This window comes from Equus asinus, chromosome 26, assembly GCF_041296235.1.
Source record: "Equus asinus isolate D_3611 breed Donkey chromosome 26, EquAss-T2T_v2, whole genome shotgun sequence".
Lineage (NCBI taxonomy): Eukaryota > Metazoa > Chordata > Mammalia > Perissodactyla > Equidae > Equus > Equus asinus.
Genome location: NC_091815.1, coordinates 26,308,441 through 26,330,334, shown reverse-complemented (window position 1 = coordinate 26,330,334; position 21,894 = coordinate 26,308,441). Strand labels below are relative to the sequence as shown.

At 55.5% G+C, this 21,894-nt stretch overlaps 2 protein-coding genes across 4 annotated transcripts; both read left to right on the top strand.

Moving 5' to 3' along the window:
* The first annotated feature begins 351 nt into the window (after positions 1-351).
* B9D2 (B9 domain containing 2) lies at positions 352-6,546 on the top strand. 2 transcript variants are annotated; one of them, XM_014861028.3, is made up of 4 exons: positions 352-613; positions 1,041-1,132; positions 3,805-3,930; positions 5,917-6,541. In XM_014861028.3, exons 2-4 carry the CDS (start codon positions 1,045-1,047, stop codon positions 6,228-6,230), a joined length of 528 nt encoding a protein of 175 aa, XP_014716514.1. In that variant the 5' UTR covers positions 352-613; positions 1,041-1,044; the 3' UTR covers positions 6,231-6,541. The 2 variants fall into 2 exon arrangements, with proteins under 2 accessions (XP_014716514.1, XP_014716515.1); XM_014861029.3 differs by having other exon boundaries at positions 371-548; positions 5,917-6,546.
* Positions 6,547-7,282: 736 nt separating this feature from the next.
* Positions 7,283-21,214, top strand: TGFB1 (transforming growth factor beta 1). 2 transcript variants are annotated; one of them, XM_014861020.3, is made up of 7 exons: positions 7,283-8,412; positions 11,511-11,671; positions 12,921-13,038; positions 14,738-14,815; positions 14,998-15,145; positions 20,145-20,298; positions 20,792-21,214. In XM_014861020.3, exons 1-7 carry the CDS (start codon positions 8,058-8,060, stop codon positions 20,948-20,950), a joined length of 1,173 nt encoding a protein of 390 aa, XP_014716506.1. In that variant the 5' UTR covers positions 7,283-8,057; the 3' UTR covers positions 20,951-21,214. The 2 variants fall into 2 exon arrangements, with proteins under 2 accessions (XP_014716506.1, XP_014716505.1); XM_014861019.3 differs by having other exon boundaries at positions 7,329-8,412; positions 14,995-15,145; positions 20,792-21,182.
* The last annotated feature ends 680 nt before the right edge of the window (positions 21,215-21,894 follow it).

Sequence of the window (21,894 nt, the reverse complement as noted above, 5' to 3'; positions counted from 1 at the left end):
GTCTAAAAAGAGGAACGATCTTTTTTTCCAGTTATGAGGCAGGGGGATGCACACGATGACCTGAGAGAGATTCCCCTTGGTCCTGGCTCAAGTTTCTCATTTGTGGTCGCGGTTGGGAGAGCGTTTGGGGGAGCATGGCGCATCGACGGATTTGCTTATTTTGTGAAGACACCATCCAGGAGAAACAGTTGGCGCTCCAACTGCCTCAGCCACACTCAAGATGGCAGCTGCGCTGCCACGCCCCAAATGGCGGAACCGTGGGTCGTAGCTGGAGAGCTGCTTTTCCCAAAACGGGGAGAGAGGGGGAGAGAAAACGTCCATCATAACTTAGCCCCACCCCCGAAGACCGCTAGGGCCAATTAGCGACCCGCAGGGCGGGCACAAGTCCAGGGGAGGAGGCTGCTGTTGCCCCAGCAACAAGCAGGGAGCCCGGAGGCGGGCGCGGCCTCGGAAAGATCGCTACCGAGATCAGATCTCTCGCTACCGAGAAAGTCCTGGGAGAGGCGAGAGCCAGGAGTGGGAATTCAGCGGCCGCGGAGAGAGGACAGGTCAGATCCATGAACTCCAAGCCGTGCTGCCGTTTTCGCCCCTTCTAACTGTTAGGTGCTCTGAGGTAGGAATGGCGCATGCGCGGGCTTGGAGGCGGGGCTAAGGCTTCCCTGCACTTAAGACGCATGCGCCTCACGGAGTTTGCGGGATCTGACGCGAGGTGGGGCTTCTGTGCTTGTGGGCGGGGCTATCGGCCCTTAGGGCGGGGCTTCTCGCTGCGCTGAGCAAGAGGAAGAGGTTATTTTAGAGGCAGGCGGAGTTAACCGCCAGCTCTTCAGCCGCCCCCCACCCCCATCCCCCTAGTTTAGCCGGGGCTCTCCTAGGGAGCTGGGAAGGATCATGGTTAAGACCGCAGCCTGAGTGGTTTGACGAAACTAGCTTGGAATCCTAGTACTGCCCCTTACTTGGTGGGCCTCAGTTTCCCCATCTGTCAGGTGGACATAATAATACCTTGAGCTCACAGGGCTGTGATCATATCTTTCCCCTCTCAGGGTCATGGCTGAGGTGCACGTGATCGGGCAGATCTTGGGGGCCACTGGCTTCTCGGAAAGTAGCCTCTTCTGCAAGTGGGGCATCCACACAGGTATTCCCAGGCCTGGTTCATTTCGCCACCAAGGCCCCCCAGCCTAGAGGCTGCACCCTCCTTCCTTGACCCCCTGACCCAGTCCTTGATCTTCATCTTCCATTGGCTCTCAGGACTTCTAGCCTGACTGTACTCTGTCCACGTGATTCTCAGGCTCCTTATTCCTTCCCATCCCATCTCTGGGGGCTCTGACTCCCACCCTCTGAACACACAGCCCCTAAGGATACGGGACTATAGGCTAGATCCAACACATACACTTCCACTCCTCAAAAGACAACCCTAGCCCCACTGTTTGGACTTCATTCGCTGTCTTAGGGGTACCCTCGGGCCCTCTCTCATCTTAATTCTTTGTGTAACAGTCTCCATTTATTGAGTTCTTACTGTAAAATGGAAGTTTCCATCCCAGATTTATAGAGGAGAGGCCACCCTCCTGTATTCATAATTCCCTGTGAGAATGTAGGAATCCCATCCTGGCCGTCATCCCAGTCCATCCATTCAGGCCCCCGAGGGACCTTGGAGGCCCCAATTTTCACTCCTCCCCGTGAGAGGCAGTATAGCACCGTGGTGTAGCATAATGGCTAGGGCCATAGATTGCCAGATCTGTGCTCAAATACCAGCTCCCTCACCCATTAATTGGGGCCCTTTGGACTTCTCTGAGCCTCAGCTCATCTGCAAATGAAGCTAACAGTAGCTAAGAGGCAGCAGAGGGTTGAGGTTAAGAGCACAGACTGCCTGGGTGCAAAACCAGCTGTTGCTTATCAATTATGTGACGGCCATTGTCTTTGCCTCAATTTTCCTTTCTGTACAATGGGAGTAATCATACTACTTACCTCACGGGGTTGTTGTGAGGACTAAGTGAACATCAACAGCACTTCAGAGGGCCTGGCTTAGTGAGCGATCAGTAAGTGTTTACCTGGCTCCCGTAACAGTTGAATGAGGTCTTGTTTGTAAAGCCCAGGGGACTGTTGCCTGGCCCAGGTACATGCCCACGCTGCGAGTGTGGCTGTTGCCATCATCATCTCTCCAGGCCCTGGGTCCTTGGTGATTTCACTGGTGGGTAGGGTGCTGGTTGATGTTCTCTGGGAAATCGGGATCCTCCAAATGAGCAGATAAGAGGCAGGAGTCAGACTTGGCTTTCGGTCTGGACCCCACCACTCACGTGCTCTGTGACCCTGAGCAGGTGCTGTCCCCTCTTGGAGCCTCAGTTTCCTCTTCTGTAAAGTGGGAATGTTTGTCCTTCGTAGGGATATTGGGAAGTCTTGTATGTGAAGAACCAGACTCAGGGCCTGGTGCTTTCCTCACCTGGCCCAGGAGGGAGCAGTAACTCACCTGATTTTTATTATGTCAGGGCGCTGTTGCAGGGTGGTTAATCTAGCAGAGCTCAGGGGCAGTCAGATAAAGGTTTGAGCTCTGCAGTCAGAGCTCAGTTTGAATCCAGCTCCACCATGGGACCTTGGTCTGCAGTCCTGCTGTACACCCAGCATGGAGAACAGTGCTTGGCACACAGTAGGTGGTCAATACATGTTCATGGAATGAATGGCCAAGTGACTTGCCTTCTCAGTGTCTGTGTCTTTACCTGTAAAATGGGGATTAGATTAGCACCTACCTCCTAGGATCACTTATTTGTCCAACAGACATTTATTGAGCACCTTCTGTATACCAAGTTCTGGGTTGGGGGTCCCGGGGATCCAGCAGTGTACAAGATCCCTGGTCTCCTGGGGCTCACAGTAGGGGAGACAGAAAATAAATAAGCAGATAAAGAAATGAGCACAGTGATGACAGATCGTGGTAGGTACTAGGGAGAAATCAGAAGAGATGATGTGATGGGGACTAGGAGGGTAGGGGAGAACCCCTCTGTGAAAGCGGCACTTGAGCTGATCCCTGAAGGATGAAAAAAAAAGCCAGGCATCGGCACATCCAGGAGCAGACCTTTCTAGGCAGCGGCAACAGCCAGTGCAAAGGCCCTGAGGACAGGAATAAAAATAGGACCAGTGAGGCTCGAGGGTGGTAAGGGCTGGGGAGAGTGATGGGAGCTGAGTTTAGGAAGCAGGGCACAGGCCAGGCCATGCAGGCCTTGTGGGCTGTGGAGGAGAGTCTGTAAACTGGGGTACGGGGTGGGGATTAAGTCTCAGAGGGCAGATTAAATGAATTCATTACTAAAGCGCTTAGCGTAGCATCTGGCATTGAGTAAGCACCTGGTGCATTTTTTCTATTATTATCAGCCTCAGTGGGATTGCTGTTACCTTGCACCTTTCACCATGTGCTCAGAAGACACCTCGGTCCTCTCTTAGTCCTTGGACCAGGTAGGGTGAGAATAGTAATAAAATGCTATCCAACACTTGTCTAGCACTCACCATGCCCCAGGACCCTGCCAAGGGCTTTGTGTGTATCAGCTCATGTCATCTTCTCACAAAACTTTGAGGAATGTGTTATTATTACACCCACTTTACAGACGGGGAGACCGAGGCAAAGGTAACTTGCCCAAGGTTGCACAGGCAGGAAGAAGTAGTGCCAGGATTTGAACCCAGACATTCGGCTCCAGAGTCCACGCTTTGTAAGCCCTGCCCCCCAATGCCAGGGAGAAATAGGTTCCTACAGACACAGTAGCGTCCCCTTCCTGGTGGCTGCCTCCCACCCCTCCTTGTCCCACGGTGTCCTGGCTCTCACTGCAGGGGCGGCATGGAAGCTCCTGTCCGGCGTGCGGGAAGGCCAAACACAGGTGGACACCCCCCAGGTAGGGGACATGGCCTACTGGTCCCACCCCATCGACCTGCACTTCGCCACCAAAGGCCTCCAAGGTGGGTCCCTGGCCTGGGCCCTGGGCTAGGCTGACTGGAGGGGCGTTAGCATCACCCACCGCTGCTGGGACTGGAATTCCAAGTCCTCTCCCTGCTCCCCATACCCTTTGGGTCCCTTTCCCGGCCAGGCCTGGCCCTGGAGCGGCTGAGGGGTGGCCTCCCCAGGCTGGCTCTAGAGTGCGTAGGACTAAGGCAGACGCCAGGGGTGGCAGGGGAAGAGGGGAGGGTGGGGACAGGGGAGAGGGAGGTGACTTTCAAAAAGACAAACTGAAGAGAGTCTTCAATCAGGAGGAAGCTGGGAGGGGGTTATGAGAGGGAGAGAGACGAGGGCTGGCGGCTCTTCGGCTCTTCGCAGGAAGGGCTCCTCAGCTGCTCAGAGGGGAAATGAGTATGCGGGTGGAGGACGGGTATCAGAAAACCTTTTCTGGTGGAAAATTTGGGTCATTGGAGAGAGGGGGATTCTGGGAAACAGCCTAGGTAAATATGCCGTATATTTCAACGCTGTCAATAATATCTACGGAGTGCCTGCAGGAGGACTGCAGAGGGTGAGGCAGCAGGGGACAGGGGATAGGCCATGTGGGGCCTTGAATGCCAGGCGGCAGAGCTGCGGCCACCTCTTGAAGGCACTGGAGAGCCAGAGCAGGTGACTGACAAGTCAGATTTCACTGTTAAAAGGCTCTTCTGGCCACCTTGGGAGTTTGGAGGTGAGGCAGGTGACAGTCCTTTCAGCTCTTAGGGACCCCAGGTTCCCCATGGTGGGCATCATCCTCGCCTCTTGTCCTCTCAACCCCCCATTCTGTCCATCAGGAAGTCCCATTGGCTCTACCTTTGAAATGCCAAAAATCACACCACTTCTCCCCCTCTCCTCCCACCCTCACCTCTCACCTGGGCTGTCACAGTAACCCGCGTCCCAGGGTCTGTCCCTTATGAACACCTAAGTCAGGTCACATGCCTCCTCTGCTCAGAGCCTTCGGGGGAACCCCATCTCTCTCAGGGCAAATGCCAAAGGCTTACCACGGATCACAAGGCCCTCCCCGATCTGGTGATCTGGTTCTGTCGCCTCCTCCCTCTTCTCCCCTCTCATTGGGCTCCAGCTACACTGGCCCCACCAGGCAGCTCCCACCTCAGGGCCTTTGCACTGGCTGTCCCCTCTGCTGGGAGCACACTTCCCTGGATGCCCACATGGCCTACTCCCTTCTCTCCTTTAAGCATTCGCTCAAATGTCACCTTCTCCATGAAACTATTCTTGATCACCTCCTTTCTAAAACTGCATCCCGACCCCCCCAGCTTTATTTTTCTCCGGAGCTGTTATCACCACCTGACATACCCTATAATTTGCTTCTGGACTATGTTTGTTATCTAGGATGTCAGCTACACAAGGGCAGGAATTTTTGTCTGCTCTGCTCACTGCGGTGTCCCCTAGCTTCTATAACAGGGCTGAAGACAGAAGGGTTCAGAAAGGGGGGTGAAATGGGGCCGGATCTCCAAGGGTTTTGCCTACCAGGCTGAGGAGCTGAGTATTCTTGAGGACACTGGGAAACCTGTGGAAGGGGGAGAAAGGTAGAAGGTGGATTGGAGGGGGCAAGAAAGAGGGCCTTGAGTCCAGAGACAAGGAGTGGCCATGGGGAGGGAAGGGAGGAGGTGTCCAGGACAAGGCCCACGGTGCTCAGCTGGGGACTAGGCTGCCCTGAGATGGGGACACGGAGGAGGAGGCCACAGAGAGGGAAGTCAACAGAGACTAGATCCAAAGGGTCTTGAATGTTAAGGTTGGACTTTATACTGAGGGCACTGGGGAGCCATGGAAGAGTTCTGAGCAGGGGAGGAACATGGATTCAGAAAGATCCCTTTGGCTGCTGCGTGGGGGTGGGAGTCCAGGGAGGTAGCTGAGGCAGAAACCCAGCGGGGGAAGACTGGGCCTGGGGTCTCCAGGAACAAGAGTCTGGGCTGTACCCATCCCTTCTTTCCTCCCTCCCTCCTGTCCTGCAGGCTGGCCCCGGCTCCATCTCCAGGTGTGGTCCCAGGACAGCTTCGGCCGCTGCCAGCTTGCAGGCTATGGCTTTTGCCATGTGCCCAGCAGTCCGGGCACTCATCAGCTGGACTGCCCCACATGGCGGCCGCTGGGCAGCTGGCGGGAGCAGCTGGCGCGGGCCTTTGTGGGTGGCGGGCCTCAGCTGCTCCACGGGGACGCCATCTACAGTGGGGCCGACCGCTATCGTCTGCACACAGCCGCCGGCGGCACCGTGCACCTGGAGCTGGGCCTGCTGCTGCGCCACTTCGACCGCTATGGCGTTGAATGTTGAGGGACCCTGCCTCTAACGGGGCCAGCCCCCATCCACACCCCCGGACACCCAGTGAGGGGCAGGATGGCACAGTGGTCAGAAGAATGGGCTCTAGAGACTGTCAGACCTGACCCCAGCCAAGACATGGTGCAGCTTCTGTCCTGGCTACCACCTCAGCCCAGTGACCTGCCCCTCTCGGGTCCAGTTTCCCCATCTGTAAAATGGGGGCAGTAAGCATGTGGGCTCACAGCAGGTGGGGTGAGAAGGGCTGCTTCGCACATGGAAGTGTTCAATAAAGGAGAGCAGTTCCCACAGGTGTGGGTGCCTTCCAGACCTCTCTCATCTGTCAGATGTCCTGGGCCCCATCCTCCCCCCTCCCCACACACCTGCTATCCTCAGGCCCCCACCTTCCGACAGACCCGCATCCCCCATCCTCTGCCTCAACTTCTGACTCCCTCCCCACTCTGGGTGACTCTCTTATGACCGCCTCTCCTTGGGGGTCCCCCTCCTGTGTACCCCTCTCCTCACTAGGTCCCCATCTTCTGGCTGACCCTGTCTCCTCTGCCCCAGCCTCCCACTCTCTTCCCTTGGGGTCCCCCTTCTCTGATCCCCTGTACGCTGTGTCCCCATCCTCTAATTTAGGCCAGGTCTTCATTTTCTCGGTGACCCGCACAGCCCTCAAAGCCACACGCATCCCGTCGTCCGCTTTGGTAGCGGTTGGCCGCCAGGAGGCAGCACCCTGTTGGTGGGGCGGAGCCGGGGTGCCCGCCCCCTCCCCCTAGGGCTTAAGGGACCCCCCTCGGAGCCCGCCCACGAGAGATGAGGACGGTGGCCCGGCCCCCCCCATACCCTCCCCCTGGGGGCCGCCCCCGCCCCGTGCGCTTCCTGGGTGGGGCCGGGGCGGCTTCAAAACCCCCCGCAGCCCCAGCCGGTCCCCGCCGCCGCCGCCGCCGCCGCCGCCGCCGCCCTTCGCGCCCCGGGCCGTCCCACCCCCTCCGCCCGCCGCGGCTCCGCCAGACAGCGAGGCCCCCGGCCGGGGGCAGGGGGGACGCCCCCTCCGGGGCACCCCCCCCGGCACGGAGCGGCCCACGGGGCCGGCCTCGGCCCGGAGCAGAAGAAGGAGCCGCCGAGGAGCAGCCCGAGGCCCCAGAGTCTGAGACGAGCCGCCGCCGCCCCCGCCGCCGCCGCCACTGCGGGGAGGAGGGGGAGGAGGAGCGGGAGGAGGGACGAGCTGGTTGGGAGAAGAGGAAAAAAAGTTTTGAGACTTTTCCGCTGCCGCTGGGAGCTGGAGGCGCGGGGACCGCTTGGCGCGGCGCTGCCCCGCGAGGAGGCAGGACTTGGGGACCCCAGACCGCCCTCCCACCGCGTCGGACTCTTGCTCCCTTTCTGCCCCCTACACGGCGTCCACCAGACGCCCCCATTCCGGACCAGCCCTCAGAAGCCGCAAACCTGACTCCCAAGAAGACCTGACCCCAGACCTCGGGCGCACCCCCCTGCACGCCCTCTCCCCAGCCTCTCTCCTGAGCCCCTGCGCGTCCAAGGACCCTTCTCCGGGATCCGGGAGACGGGATCTCTCTCAGAGCTGCCTCAGCTCCCCTATTCAAGACCACCCACCTCTGGTACCAGATCTCTCCCATCTCGGTTTTTCCGGTGGGATACCCAGAAACCACCCATCAGAGCCTCCCCTCCACCGCCTCTCCGTTCTCCCTGACGGCCTCAACTTTTCTCCCCAGACCCTCCTACCTTTCCTCGGGAGACCCCCCCCAACCCCTGTAGGGGTGGGGCCTCCCTCTTCCCACCCCAGCCCGGCTCGCGCTCTCGGCAGTGCCGGGGGGCGCCGCCTCCCCCATGCCGCCCTCCGGCCTGCGGCTGCTGCCGCTGCTGCTGCCACTGCTGTGGCTACTAGTGCTGACGCCTGGCCGGCCAGCCGCCGGACTGTCCACCTGCAAGACCATCGACATGGAGCTGGTGAAGCGGAAGCGCATCGAGGCCATCCGCGGCCAGATCCTCTCCAAGTTGCGGCTCGCCAGCCCCCCGAGCCAGGGGGAGGTTCCGCCCGGCCCGCTGCCCGAGGCCGTGCTGGCCCTTTACAACAGTACCCGCGCCCAGGTGGCCGGGGAGAGCGCTGAGACGGAGCCCGAGCCTGAGGCGGACTACTACGCTAAGGAGGTCACCCGCGTGCTAATGGTGGAAAAGGAAAACGGTGAGCTCGGAGGGGCAGGGGACCCTGGAGGGGAGCCCCCAGGGGGCGCCGGAGTGCGGGGGTCATGGGGAGGAAAATACTGGCGGAGGAAACTGGCTGGAGGAAGAGGACCCCCGGCGGCGCCGGATACGTGGGAGGGGGATCCCAAAGAGGATAGGGCTGAACTCCCTACCCCCCAGGTATCTGGTCTTGAAGAGGAGATAGGGAGCGAAGTGGACCGCTTCTAGAGGGCGACAGGAACATGCGGGATCGTGGGGGGAAGTCCCCTAGAGGGAGAGAAGTAATTGGGGGGAAGAGTAGAAAAAGACTTGCCCCTCTAGGGTGCACTAGAATGCGGGCGTCGCGGGGTTGGGGGGCTGCAGAGTGGGAGCCCGGTTTGGGAGAAGGGAAGACCCCAGCATCTGGAAAAGGAGAGGCAGTGGGGAAAGCTGATCCAGACCTCAGGGGTCGTGAGGCCGAGAGATTCAAGAACAGAAAAGCTAGGTGAAGCGAACCCCGGAGATGTCAGGAAAGTGGAGTGGACCCACTTGCAGAGGGCGCGAGGAGCACGCGGGATTGGTGGGGGGGGCCCAGAGAGAGAGAGAGACTGTGAGGGGGGTGATAAATTCGGGGAAGAAAGGGACGCGAGGTCGTAGGAAGGGGAAAGCTACTGGGAGAAATCGGAGACCCCAGGGGGGTGCCGGGGATGCGCGGGGAGGTGCCCTGAGTATTTCGCATGTGGACGTGAGAGGAGGAAGCCCAGTTGAGGAAGCGAGACCCCAGGAAACCTAGAATACTGGGTCGTGGGAAGGGGTTCACAGACGGGAGACAAGCGTGGGAAAGGTGGACCCGGGAGGGGGGCGGAGGAGAGAGGAACGATGCCATGCTGGGAGCAGTGAGCCCCGCCACGCCACCGTATGGAAGGGAGTGGGCTGAGTGAGGAGTCGAGCCTCACTCGACTGGGGGAGAGGTGGGAGGGTGTGACTCTACAAGATCGGGGCGAGGAAACTCAGCTGGTAAGGGTGAAGAAGCCCCACGTGGGTGCCACGCGCGGGGGGAGGAGCCTGCTCTTCCGGAAGAGGGAAGGAGGACCCCGCAGAGCCAAAGGCTGAAAGCCTAGACCCCGAAGTCCTAGTTCCTCGCTGGGAGGCTGGGGAAACCCCAGCGTCCGGCCACCTCGCCCTCCCTTCCTTCCTTTCCTTCCCTTGCCCTGGGGGCGGGGATCGCGCGCGGAGCCTGGGGCGAGACGAGGCAGGTCTGGTCCCCGCCCTCGCGGCGGCGGCGCCTCCCGCCCTCTGCACCCCAGCTCTGGGCGGGGCTACCTCTGGGCCCGCCCCGTCGGCGCCCACGCGGGGACCCAGGTGTCCCGCGTGGCCGGGAGGTTGGGGGGCGGTCCCCCTACTTTCACTTTCTCTCTTGGGCTGTGGACTTGTGGGTCCCCGGTTCATTCGCGCGCCTAGTTAGCGGCTCCAGCCAAATGACGCTCCTTCCCACCCACAGCTCCGTCTGTCTCACCTTCTTTTCCATTGTCGCTTCACCTTCATTGTAGAGATTTTTCTAACTCTGATAGTACCTTTGATAATCTTCTCTTCTCCCAGACTGTCTCCATCTCTTCCCCAAACCCTCTGTCTCTTCCCGTGTGTGTCTGTCTCCCATCTCTCCAGCATCCCGGTTACTCTCTCTGTCCCTGTGGGGGTCTCCCAGTTTCTGTCTCTCCATTTCTTCCCTCTGTCTCTCTTTTTCTCCTCCACACCCCACTCCTCCGGCCTCCCTGCCTCTGAGGTCTCTCCCTCTCTCCTTCTGACCATTTCTGCCCCTCCTTTCTCTCTTCCTGCCTATCTGTCTCCCCGGCTGGGCTCTATCCTTCCTTTGGGGGTTGCTGAGTAACCCCTGGGCCAAGATGGGGCTTATTTGTGAGGGATGGGGACTGGCCTGGCTAGAGTGGGGAGGAGGAGAAGAAGGGGCCCCAGCGAAGGGGGTTTCTCCCATTCTCTCTCATCAGATCCTGTCTCCACCATTTCGGGGCCCCCCCCACCTGCTGAGGCCTAAAACAGGTGCCCCAGTTGACCCAGGAGTTCATGGCCGATCCCAAACTTTTCCTACACTAGAATACACTCTTCCTCATTTTCTTCCCGCTGGAAGCCATTGCTACCTAGAATGAACTTTGCCTTCTAACCAGCTAATGGAGGAAGCAATTAATAATAATAATGAAATAATAACAATAATAATATCACATTAGCAGAGAAGCAGCATAGCCCAGGGGTTGAGAGCAGTCTCTGGACAGACTTCCTGAGTTTGAATCCCCATTCTGCAGCCTCGTAGCCACGTGGCCTTGGGCAAATTACTTAATCTCTTTGTGCCTCCGTTTCCCCATCTATAAAATGGGTATAATAATAGTGTCTTCCTCAAGGGGTGGTTGTGAGGTTTAAATGTCTTAACGCTTGTAGAGTGCTTTGAATAGCGCCTGGCAAATAGCGCTCTTTAACACACATTAGCGTGACCACGGTACGCAGACTGTGCTACACGCTTTATCTGCCTCAGCTCACTTATTTCACACTGTAATCCTGCAATCGGTCCTTGCTCTATGGATGAGAATCTGGCACAGAGAGAGGAATTCACTGGCCCAAAGTTACACAGCGCTTCAGTTAGGTGAGCCTGGGTTGGAAGGCAGGGAACTTGATGTCAAGTTGCTGTTTTGCAGAGAATAGGGGGAAACCAGGGCTCCGAGAGGGAACATGACTTGCCCGAGGTCACAGAGCCTGAAGGCAGCAGACCCAATGCCCTTGACCCGTAGGCTGCAATGGAACTTGCATTTGAGGCGGTAAGCGCTATGGAGGCCTGAGCAAGCAGAGCAGCCCCCCTAGGTGCCAGCTTTGTACTGAGTGGGCGCTTTACAGATGATGCGAGAGAAGAGTGGGTAGGACCCTGTTTTACAGAGGAGGAGACAAATCCAGAGAGGGGAGTCCACTTGCCCAAGATCACACAGCTAAAAAGTATCAGGGGCGGACTCCCATCCAGGGCTGTGAGCTCTGGGGCCCACGCTCTTAGACTGGGGGTGTGCCAGCTCCCCCGCTCCTGCCAAACCCCTGACATCCCCCCTCTCCGCTCCTTCCACCTAGAAATCTATAAGACTGTGGAGACCGGCTCACACAGCATATATATGTTCTTCAACACGTCGGAGCTCCGGGCAGCAGTGCCCGATCCCATGCTGCTCTCCCGGGCAGAGCTGCGCCTCCTAAGGCTCAAGTTAAGCGTGGAGCAGCATGTGGAGCTGTACCAGGTGGGGCGTGGGCCCCATAGGTGGGCTGGGCTGGGGCCAGGTGGGCGGCTGAGAGGCTGGTGGCTGCAAGGTCCACACAGACGGACCCTGAAGGATGTAGGAGCACAGACCACGGAGTCGTAGGGCTCTTTGGAACTTCCAGACTCCTTGCACCCTAGAACCTTAACCACTTAGAAGGCAGGAATCTTAGGAGGTGGACTCTAAGAACACAGGACTCTTGAAAGTGTGTGGAGCCTGGGCGAGACGCAGGTCCGGTCCTCACACACAAGTGGCTGTTTAAGTTGATTAAAGTTAAAGAAAAAATTCAATTCCTCAGTCTCACTGGCCATATTTCAAGTGTCCTGTAGTCACTTGTGGTTAGCAGCTGCTATTTTGGACGCTGTAGATAAAGAACATTTCCACCATCAGACAAAGTTCTCTAGGATAGCTCTCTTCCGGAAGACTTAGAGTTTCTAGGAAGCCTGGAGCCTCTGGAAGGGCTGGAGTCTCTAGAAGGTTATGTGACCTGGAATCCGTGTCAGGTGGGACATTAGATTCACTGGTAGCGGTTAGACCTTACAACAAGGGAACTGTGTCTGACGCTAACTTCTTGGAGTCTAGAGGATTCAGCTTTCTGCTGCCAGCCCCTGGAGTGTTCTGTCTACCCCAGGGGATCATTCCGCATGGATGTCAGGCATCTGCAGCATCTAGGTTTGGGGCATGTCAGACTCCTGGGTTTGTAGAACATTCGTGTCCTAGAACTTCTCAGGCTCACTGAATGTGTAATTCTTGGGGTGCTGCTGAGCCCTGGAGTCATGAGATGACTTCTAACATGAACTCCTAGAAAGTTATAGACTCTCAGAATTCGGGGTGTCAAGTTTGTGGAACTGTATGCTCAGTGAACCCCAGGATGTCTGCAGAATCTTAGCATGAGGGGCTGTCCAAGCTGAAAAGGGCCTGACACCTCACCAGTGAGGAAACTGAGGCCTAGAGAGGAAAAGGAATTGTCCACGGTCCCGCAGGGGGTTAGGGGCAGAGGCTGGGCTGCCCAGGTGCCTTGACCCCCAGCCTGGGGCTCTCTCTCCTCCTCTCCTCTCAGGGCCGCTGTAGGGGCGGGTGGTTCTTGTGGGGCCCCACAGCGTGGATGTCTGGGAGGGGACTGTCTGGAGGCCTGTTGCGGGGAGCAGATGAAGTGTGGGGTGCAGAGGTATGTGAGGGTGTGTGGCATCATCTACCCACTGTGTCTCCCTCCCAATTCATCATCCCCCAGAAATACAGCAATAATTCCTGGCGCTACCTCAGTAACCGGCTGCTGACCCCCAGCGACTCGCCGGAATGGCTGTCCTTTGATGTCACTGGAGTCGTGCGGCAGTGGCTGAGCCAGGGAGGTGAGGACCGTTTATCTGCCCCACCCCTATTTTGCAATGGGGTTGACCGCATTGTTTTTTCCTGGGGCCACCCTGCCTAGCACCCCCCGCCTCGTGTTGGTGCCAAGGAACCCAGACCTGGCCCTCCTCCCAGACATTCAAACCTGAGTGATTAATGGTTGATCCATTTCCCGAGCATCTGCCCTGTGCTAGATGATGCTGGGGACACAGCAATGACCATAACAGTTCCATTCTTGCTGTCATGGAGCTCATGGTCCCTTGCTGGGATTGGAGGAGGTGAGGCGGGGTTGGGGGGGAGACCTGAAAACCAGGTAATAATAATCCAGAGTGGGCATGGCTGGGATGGGGAGCCCAGAGGAGGTGCCTGACCCAGCCTTGGATCAGGGAGGGCTTCCTGGAGGAGGGGATGTCAGATCTGGTATCTGAGGGATGAGTGGAACCAGCCTGGAAAAGAAGGAGGAACAAGAGTTCTAGGCAGAGGGACAGGCTGTTCAAAGGTCCTGAGTGCAGGGAGAGCCTGTCACACTTGATGTGTCTGAAAGAGGACTGTGTCCTGTCCCAACTGAGTCCACAGCGCCCTCATGCCCCTCCTAATCACCCTTTCATTCATTCCTTCATTCAAAAAATGCCAGGAGGTTGCTGCTCTGTGCTGGCCCTGTGCTGAGTGTTGTGTGGGACACAGTGGTAATAGAGATGACTTCTGACCCTGCCCTCATGGGGCCCACAGTCATTCCTAGACACCTAGGGAGTCTTGCCAAGGCCCTAGCAGGCAGTGATGACCAGAATGATCAGGGCCAGGATGGGGGAGGCCACAAGTCCTGTGGGAGCCCAGAGCAGGCACCCAAACCCATCCAGGGGGGTCCAGGAGGTCCTCCTGGGTGAGGGTGATTGTGCTGAGACTCATGGGATAGATAAGTGGTGGTTTGGCCAGATGAAAAGATGGGGGTCGGGGAGCAGGTGGGTACTGGGAGGAGTGTCCTGGACCGCAGGACAAAGGCCTGTCTTGGTCATTACTGAGTCCAGAGCACCCAGCACAGGGTCCAGCACATAGTAGGAGCCTAGAAAACCTCATTCACTCATTCATTCACGAAACCTTCCTCCCACACCTGCCCTGGGGCATGAGCCTGGGCATTTGCCTCCCATCCAGGCCTTTTCCCCACTTGTGACAAGTCACCTCCTCTCTGTGGGCCTTGGCTTCCTTGTCTGTAAAATAGGGAGCTTTGGTGAGGATGAAAGGAAATAACGCACAGAGGGTTTCAGACAGGACCCGGGGCCCAGTGCACACTCAGTAGCTGTTTGTTTTTATGACTGTGGGCCAGGCTCAGCGGGGGAACAAGAAAACAGGGATCCCTGCCCCCATGCATCCTGCTTTCCACTGAGAACAATGCGAGAAATAAATAGCCAAACACAAATGTCAGAGAGGGTAAGTGCTGTGGAGAAAATAAGGTGATGTCACAGTGGGGGAGGGGCCTATGTCCCGGAGGGCCTCTCGGAGGAGGTGACATTTGAACTGAGATCTGAAGGAGGCAAAAGGACCCGCAAGGCAAAAAAAATGGAGCAAGAGGGGCAGCGAGAGCAGGCAGGGGAAGGGGCAGGCAGGAGACCCCCACCCAGGGTTTGCTCCTTCCTTCCTCCCTCCTCCCTCAGGGGCTGGGTGAGCTGCACCCTCACACTGGCTTCCCTCTCCCAACTCCCACAGGGGCAATGGAGGGCTTTCGCCTCAGTGCCCACTGCTCCTGTGACAGCAAAGATAACACACTCCGCGTGGGCATCAACGGTGAGCCCATCTCCCTGGCCTGACCCCATGTCCTGTGTGTGTGTGTGTGTGTGTGTGTGTGTGAGCACGCGCATGTGTTTGTCCTCCTCCCCCTGCCCATCTCCCCAGTCATCCATCTGAGAGTGTGTGTGTCTGTCTCCCCCTTTCACCTCCCCCTGCCCCCGACTTCCAAACCAAAGTAGGGTTCAGTTCCAGTCGCCGGGGTGATCTGGCCACCATTGATGGCATGAACCGACCCTTCCTGCTCCTCATGGCCACCCCACTGGAGAGGGCCCAGCAGCTGCACAGCTCCCGGCACCGCCGAGCTCTGGACACCAACTACTGTTTCAGGTGAACCTTGCAGCCTTTGACTGAGGCCTTCCAGGCTGGGGGGTCTGATTGCCGTCTGCTGACCAGGCGCTGTAGGTTGGGTGCCTGGCTGGTACTATGCTTGGGCTGGTGTCTCCTTCAGCCTAGGGAGCTCAGGGGATGAGGTCCAAGTCCTAGCATGCTGGGATGTGTGAACTGGGAATCCTAGAATGTCGTGATCAGGTTGCTTTCTTGCTGACATGTTGGAATCAGAGACCATTAGAATGTTGACCGCTGACAATGTGGAAATTCAATGTTGGAAGGGCACCATGTTAGATTCCTATATTGTTGGCAGGTGGGGGTTCTAGAATGTTGGGATCGTAGGATGCTAGAATTCAGTGTTAATTACTGAAGTCTAAGAATGTCTACTCAAGGAATGTTGGGATCCTAGAATTTGGAAATGCAGAATTGGAAGGTTGCCCATGTTGGATTCCTCTACCCTTGACAGTTTGGAGTCTCTAATGTTGGCAGATTGAGGTCCTTGAGTCTTGGGCTCAGAGTGGTGGAAACCTGTGTTGAAATATTAGCATCCACAAATGTTGGAGGTGGAGAAAGCAAGAATATTGGTATGCCTAGAATGTTGGGACTCATTATTGGAATGTCAGAATCTTGGAAGGCTAGGATCTTAGAAAGTGGCAGCTTGGACCTCTTGAGTGATGGGCTCAGAATTGTGGAATGTTGGAATGCAGTTTTGAAATCCTGGAATTCAAGAATGCCAAGATCCTCGAGAGTTGGAATGTGGGAATCCTAGAAAGTTCGAAATGCTGGTGGAGTGATAAAATCTTGAAATGCCGGCGTATTGCAATCTGAGAAAGTTGAAAAGTTGGATTGTTACGATGTTGAAAATTCAGAGTTAGAAGGTTGGGAATTTAAAATGATAATCTGATCTTGTCCCTCTTCTGCTTAATATTCTGATGGTGCCTCCGGGCTTTGTTACATGCTCTTCCCCTGCTGGAAAGTCAGCTCTGCTCCCAAGCTCCTTCACCACCAGATCCTACCGTCAGCCCCACAACCCTATGAATGAATGAATGGATTGAGGTCTTGAGTGCCAACAGCTAATAAAATCACAAAGAGAGGCCTTCAGCCTTCTGAGCCTCTGTAGCGAGGGACACAGTGTCACCTAGGAAGTCTTGCCAAAAAATCAAACCTGAAGCTGATCAAAACAACTACCAGTTTTTCAGAAATCTGGGGACAGAGGAACATGTTAACACCACAGGCATGCAGTCCCCAACAGCTAGACTGTAGGAAACCTGACCCAGTTTCTTCAACAAATACAATGCAGTGGGGGAAACAGACAGAGAGATGGTTCTGCAGATTTTAAAAAGCATCTTAAGAGATATATCAACCAATTGCAATGTGTAGACCTTATTTGGATTTTTATTTATGCAGACTATTAAAAAAAAAGACGCTTATGAGACAGCTGGGGAAATGTGAACGCTGACTGTATATGTGATGATAGCAAGGAATTAGTTAGTTTTTCTTATGGTGATATTGCGGTTATGTTTCTTGGAGATACACATTGAAATATTTACGGATGAAATGACACAGCGGATGGCACATGCTTCAGAATCATTCAGCGGGGGTGAGGAAGTGGGCAGGGGCAGAGATACAATCAAGCTGGCCATGACTTGAACGTTGTTGAAGCTGGTGATGGAGACATGAGGGTTCAATACAATATTCTCTGCTTTTGTGTAAGTTTGAGGCTTTCCCTAATAAAAGTTGTTCTTCGCTCAAACACCATCTCCGCTGGGAAGGCTCCTTGACCCCTCTCCCACCATCCAAGGTGGAGGCCTGCCCTGGGGCCCTGCGTGGGTTTCTTTTACTCAGCAGGCCATGTTGGGTCCTGACAGATGGGGCGGCAGAGGAATCTGCAGGAGCTTTGCAAGGTCCTGGACTGTGGGTATCACAGGGCCCAGACGTGTACTGGACAAATGGGTTAGAGAGTGCCTCAGGGTCACCTGGAGGGCCTGCTGTCCTCTACCACCACGCCCAGTTTCTGATTCAGTGGGTCTGGAGTGGGGCCCAAAAATTGACATTTCCCACACGTTCCCAGGCACTGCTGCTTGCTGTTCCAGGGACCCTGCCTGGAGAACGGCTGAGCTGGATGATAGAATCACAGACTGTTCAAATCTAAGGATCTCAGCACCCCAGTGAGAGTTGGAATGGAAATGAAAGATTATTCTGGACAGTGGTACTTCCCCTTTTATGAGTCCAGGACCCCCTTGAGGAGATGAAAGCCAGGAACCTTTTCCCCCAGAAATATGGCCTGATATACACACACACGTGCATATGGTTTCAGGGGCTCCAGACCCTTCCTGAGCCCGAACATGGACTTCCAGATGCATCCTTGGCCCAATTTGAGCTAACATCTCCCACATCTTTGCACAGATAGGGAAGTAGAGGCCCAACCAGATTGGGGAGGCACCAGGCTGAGTTCATAGGGATCTCAGTTTCCTGACTCGGGGCTCTGTGGCTTGGAAAGGCCTTGTCTTGTCCCATGAGATTCTATGTCATCATGTCTTTGCCCTCTGCCTCAGCTGACGCGATGGTGCTGGGCAGATGAGGCCAGGTGCTCTGGGGTGGCAATGAGTTCGCTGTGAACCTGACCCGAGCTCCACCCCTTACACGCTACTTATGAGCAGGCAGCGTCCATCTTTCTCTGAGGCTCAGTTTCTTCGTCCCTCAAATGGGAATAATAATAAGGCCTACCTCACAGGGTTTTGAAATTAATTAACCCTCCATTGATTCCTTTTTGAATAGGTACATAAATGCCCATGGACCAAACCTAGAAGGATTCTCAGAACCCCCAGCTCTGACCCCAGCCCCTCTCTGAAGAGGCAGCTATTGTTACTATATTTGTGTCTCCTTCCAGAGACAGTCTCTGTATGAAACACTCATACATATCCAGAAATTTTTTATTTGGTCTAAATGGTAGAGTCTTGTTTCTTTTTGAAGGGAGAGGGTGCTGCATTTTCTTTCTTTTCTTTTTTTTTTTTTTTCCTGATTCTAAAAGTAACACACCCACTCTTGAGAATTTGGAAAATACAGAGAGATGTCACCTGTCACACTACCACATAGAAAAAGTCACTGTCGACATTTTAATATATTTCCTTCTAGTCCTTTTATGCAAAACAAAATTTGGATCATACGGCACCTGTGGCTTTGCATCTTTTTTTGAAAGCACAGGTTATGAATACGGAATATAAAGCATTCTCAGCTGCCCGTGGGTCAAGTGCTTTAGCCAAGCTCCCTGCCCATCTCAGCCATGGCCCCAGGGGCCAGCACATAAAATGCCCCAGTTCCTTCCAGACCAGCAGAAGGCTGGGGAGGGCTGGCTTTTGCATCTGGGTGTGGGATGGAGTTCAGGAGTCCAGGGCAGTAGAGTGTTATACACTACTATTCTCCAATGTGCTTTTTAAAAACCTAACATAGGGGCCAGCTCGGTGGCGCAGTGGTTAAGTGCGCACGTTCGGCTTTGGCAGCCTGGGGTTTGCCGGTTCGGATCCCGGGTGTGGACATGGCACTGCTTGGCAAGCCATGCTGTGGTAGGCGTCCCACATATAAAATAGAGGAAGATGGGCATGGATGTTAGCTCAGGGCCAGTCTTCCTCAGCGAAAAGAGGAGGATTGGCAGTAGTTAGCTCAGGGCTAATCTTCTTCTTCAAAAAAAAAAACCTAACATATTGATCAATTAATACAGCAATATTTGCTGAGCACCTCCTGTGTGCTGGGCACTGTTGTAGGCACTGGGGATATATCAAGGGACAAAACAGACAAAAGTCCTGTCCTCAGAGGAAGACAGATAAACAACTCCATCTCTAATAAAGAGCAGGTGGCAATAAGTCCTAAGAAGGAGGGTAAATCAGTGGAAGGGGAAAGGAAGAAATAGATATCAGGGACTGTTTATTTTTCCTGTTCTGATTAAAATTTTTTTTTATTATGGAAAATTTCAAATGTATATCAAAGCAACCAAGATAGTATATTGAACTCCCGTGAACTCTCAGCCAGCTTCAATGGGTATGAAGATTTGCCCCACTTTGGATACAGACATTTTCCTATTTTCTTGCATAACTGAAATGCTGTGATTACACTGAATGGAAGTAACAATCATTTTGATTGGTATTTTGGATAGGATGATTTAGGAAGGACTTTCTGAGATGACATTCATGTGTGTCACTGATACACACCGAGCACCTGCTGCACACCAGGCACTGTTCTGGGAGTTAAGGCTCCCCAGGAGAAGGACATTTGAGCACACATGTAAATGAAGGGAAGGACGAGCCAGAGTGGATGTCTGTGGGAATAGCAAGCCAGGTAGAGGGAACAGCAGGTGCAAAGGCCTTGGGATAGGACTGTGTTTGAGGACCAGCGAGGATGCTAATGGGGCTGGAAGAGAGTGAGAGTGAGAGTAGAGAGAGAGTTGACATCAGCCAGATTCGGGAGCGCCTGGCGATTCACGGTGAGGACTTGGGTGTTTGCCCTGAGTGAGATGGAGCCATGTTTGGAGAAGAGGAGCGACGTGACACCCTCTAGCTTGGGCCCCAGAAGGCAGGGATTCCTGTCTGATTCGCTTGTACTGAGTCCCCAGCAGATCCCAGCCCAGCACACAGGAGTAGGTCGCTAAACATCTGGGCATCCAGAACATACCGGAGCCCGTGGAGCTGCGCTATGTCTTTATGTTCCAGTGTGTGGCTGTGCTTTGATTTATTTAGCTGGCCCCTGTGGACGGTCATTTGGCTTCTTACAGGCTTGTTTTAAGCATTGCATGAGACAATGTTTATTCTGATGCCCTGAGCGCAGTGCTTGACTAGAGGAAGTGCTTTATCAGTGTTAGTCATTATCATTACTACTACTATTATTGCTGTTATTATCACAGGGTGAACACCCCACCATCCCCCGCCGCCCCTCCCCGGGAGGGGCATGGCCTGCCCTCGAGGCAGCCCCTCTGCCCTCCTGACCTGGGTTCCGTCTCTGTCTGCAGCTCCACAGAGAAGAACTGCTGCGTACGGCAGCTCTACATTGACTTTCGCAAGGATCTGGGCTGGAAGTGGATCCACGAGCCCAAGGGCTACCACGCCAACTTCTGCCTGGGGCCCTGCCCCTACATTTGGAGCCTGGACACGCAGTACAGCAAGGTGCCTGCGGCTCATGGGCTGGGGGTGGGCTGGGGGGAGCAGGGACCGAGGGAGGGGAGAGAGAAAGAGAGAGAAAATCAGGGATGACTTGGCGAGCGGGGGAGAAATAGAGAGAGACAGGGAGATTGGAGGGGGGATAGTAAAGAGATGGGAGAAAAGCCAGAGACAGGGTCTGAGCGGCTACAGACACGACGCAGAGGGAGAGAGAGATATGGGGAGACCCACGGAGACGGAGTAACTTAGAGGGGGCGGAGGCGGGGAAATGGGAAGAGAGAGAAACAGAGAAAAAGGCAGGAGGATACAGACTGATACGGAGTTAGGAAGATGGAAGGAGAGAGAAAGACTGTGAGGTACAAGCCAAGAGCGGAAAACGGGGAGAGGAAAGATGGAGAGAGAAACAGACTGAGACAAGACAGAGGGAGAAGGGGAGAGGCTGGCGGGGTGGGGGCACCCTTCCCGCGCCCCCGACCCTGACCGGCCCTCCCGCCCGCAGGTCCTGGCCCTGTACAACCAGCACAACCCGGGCGCGTCGGCGGCGCCGTGCTGCGTGCCGCAGGTGCTGGAGCCGCTGCCCATCGTGTACTACGTGGGTCGCAAGCCCAAGGTGGAGCAGCTGTCCAACATGATCGTGCGCTCCTGCAAGTGCAGCTGAGACCCCGCCCCCGGCAGGCCCGGCCCCGCCCCCGCCCGCCTTACCCGGGCTGTATTTAAGGACACCGCGCCCCACGCCCACCCGGGGCCATTAAAGGTGGAGACAGGACCGGGGTCTCTGTGTCGTTGGGCGCCTGATGTTCCCGGCCTCCGCTCCATCTGCCTCCTCCTGTCTCTCCCCGCGTTCATCTGTCCCTCTTCACACAAACACTCAGCACTAACGTTCCAAGTACTCCTGGTTTGAACACTGGTTTGTTTATTGAGCACCTTGGTCCCTGTTCTAAGCGCCTTGTATCACTTAACTCATTTAATCACCGTAGCAAAGCTCTGAGGTACGGGGACTTGGATAACACCGACTTTAACGGTGAGGAAACGGAAGCCCAGAGAGGTTAAGGGAATAGTTCCTGTCCACCAGCAACGTACTTTATGGGGAGGTGACAGTGGAAGTGGAAGTGGCACCAAACAGAAAAGCAGGGTGGAGTGAGAGATGGCTTTGGAGGGGAGGGAGGGCTTCTCAGAGGAGGTGGCATTTGGGACTTGAAGGAAGCCAAGAAGGTAGCCTGGGGGAGGATCCGGGGACAGTGTTGTTCTTGGTAGGAGGACAAAAGCAAAGACCTGGAGGTGAGGAGAAACTTGGGTAAGCTACACGGGGAGCTACACGGAAGAGGCCAGTGTGGTTGGAAGGGAGGGGCAAGAGGAAGGGGGTTGGGAGCTGAGTCAGACGGCAGCGCTCACAGGCCAGAAGTAATAACAATCCTCCACGCCAGGTATGAAGCTACTAGGTCGCTGCATTCTCCCCGCGGCCCAGCAGAACAGGGGTTGGCAAACTACAGCCTGCAGGCTAATTCTGACCCACTGCCTGTTTCTGTAGCGTTTTATTGGAGCACAGCCATGCTCATTCTTTTATGTATTGTCTATGGCTGTTTTAGTGCTCCCCAGGCAGAG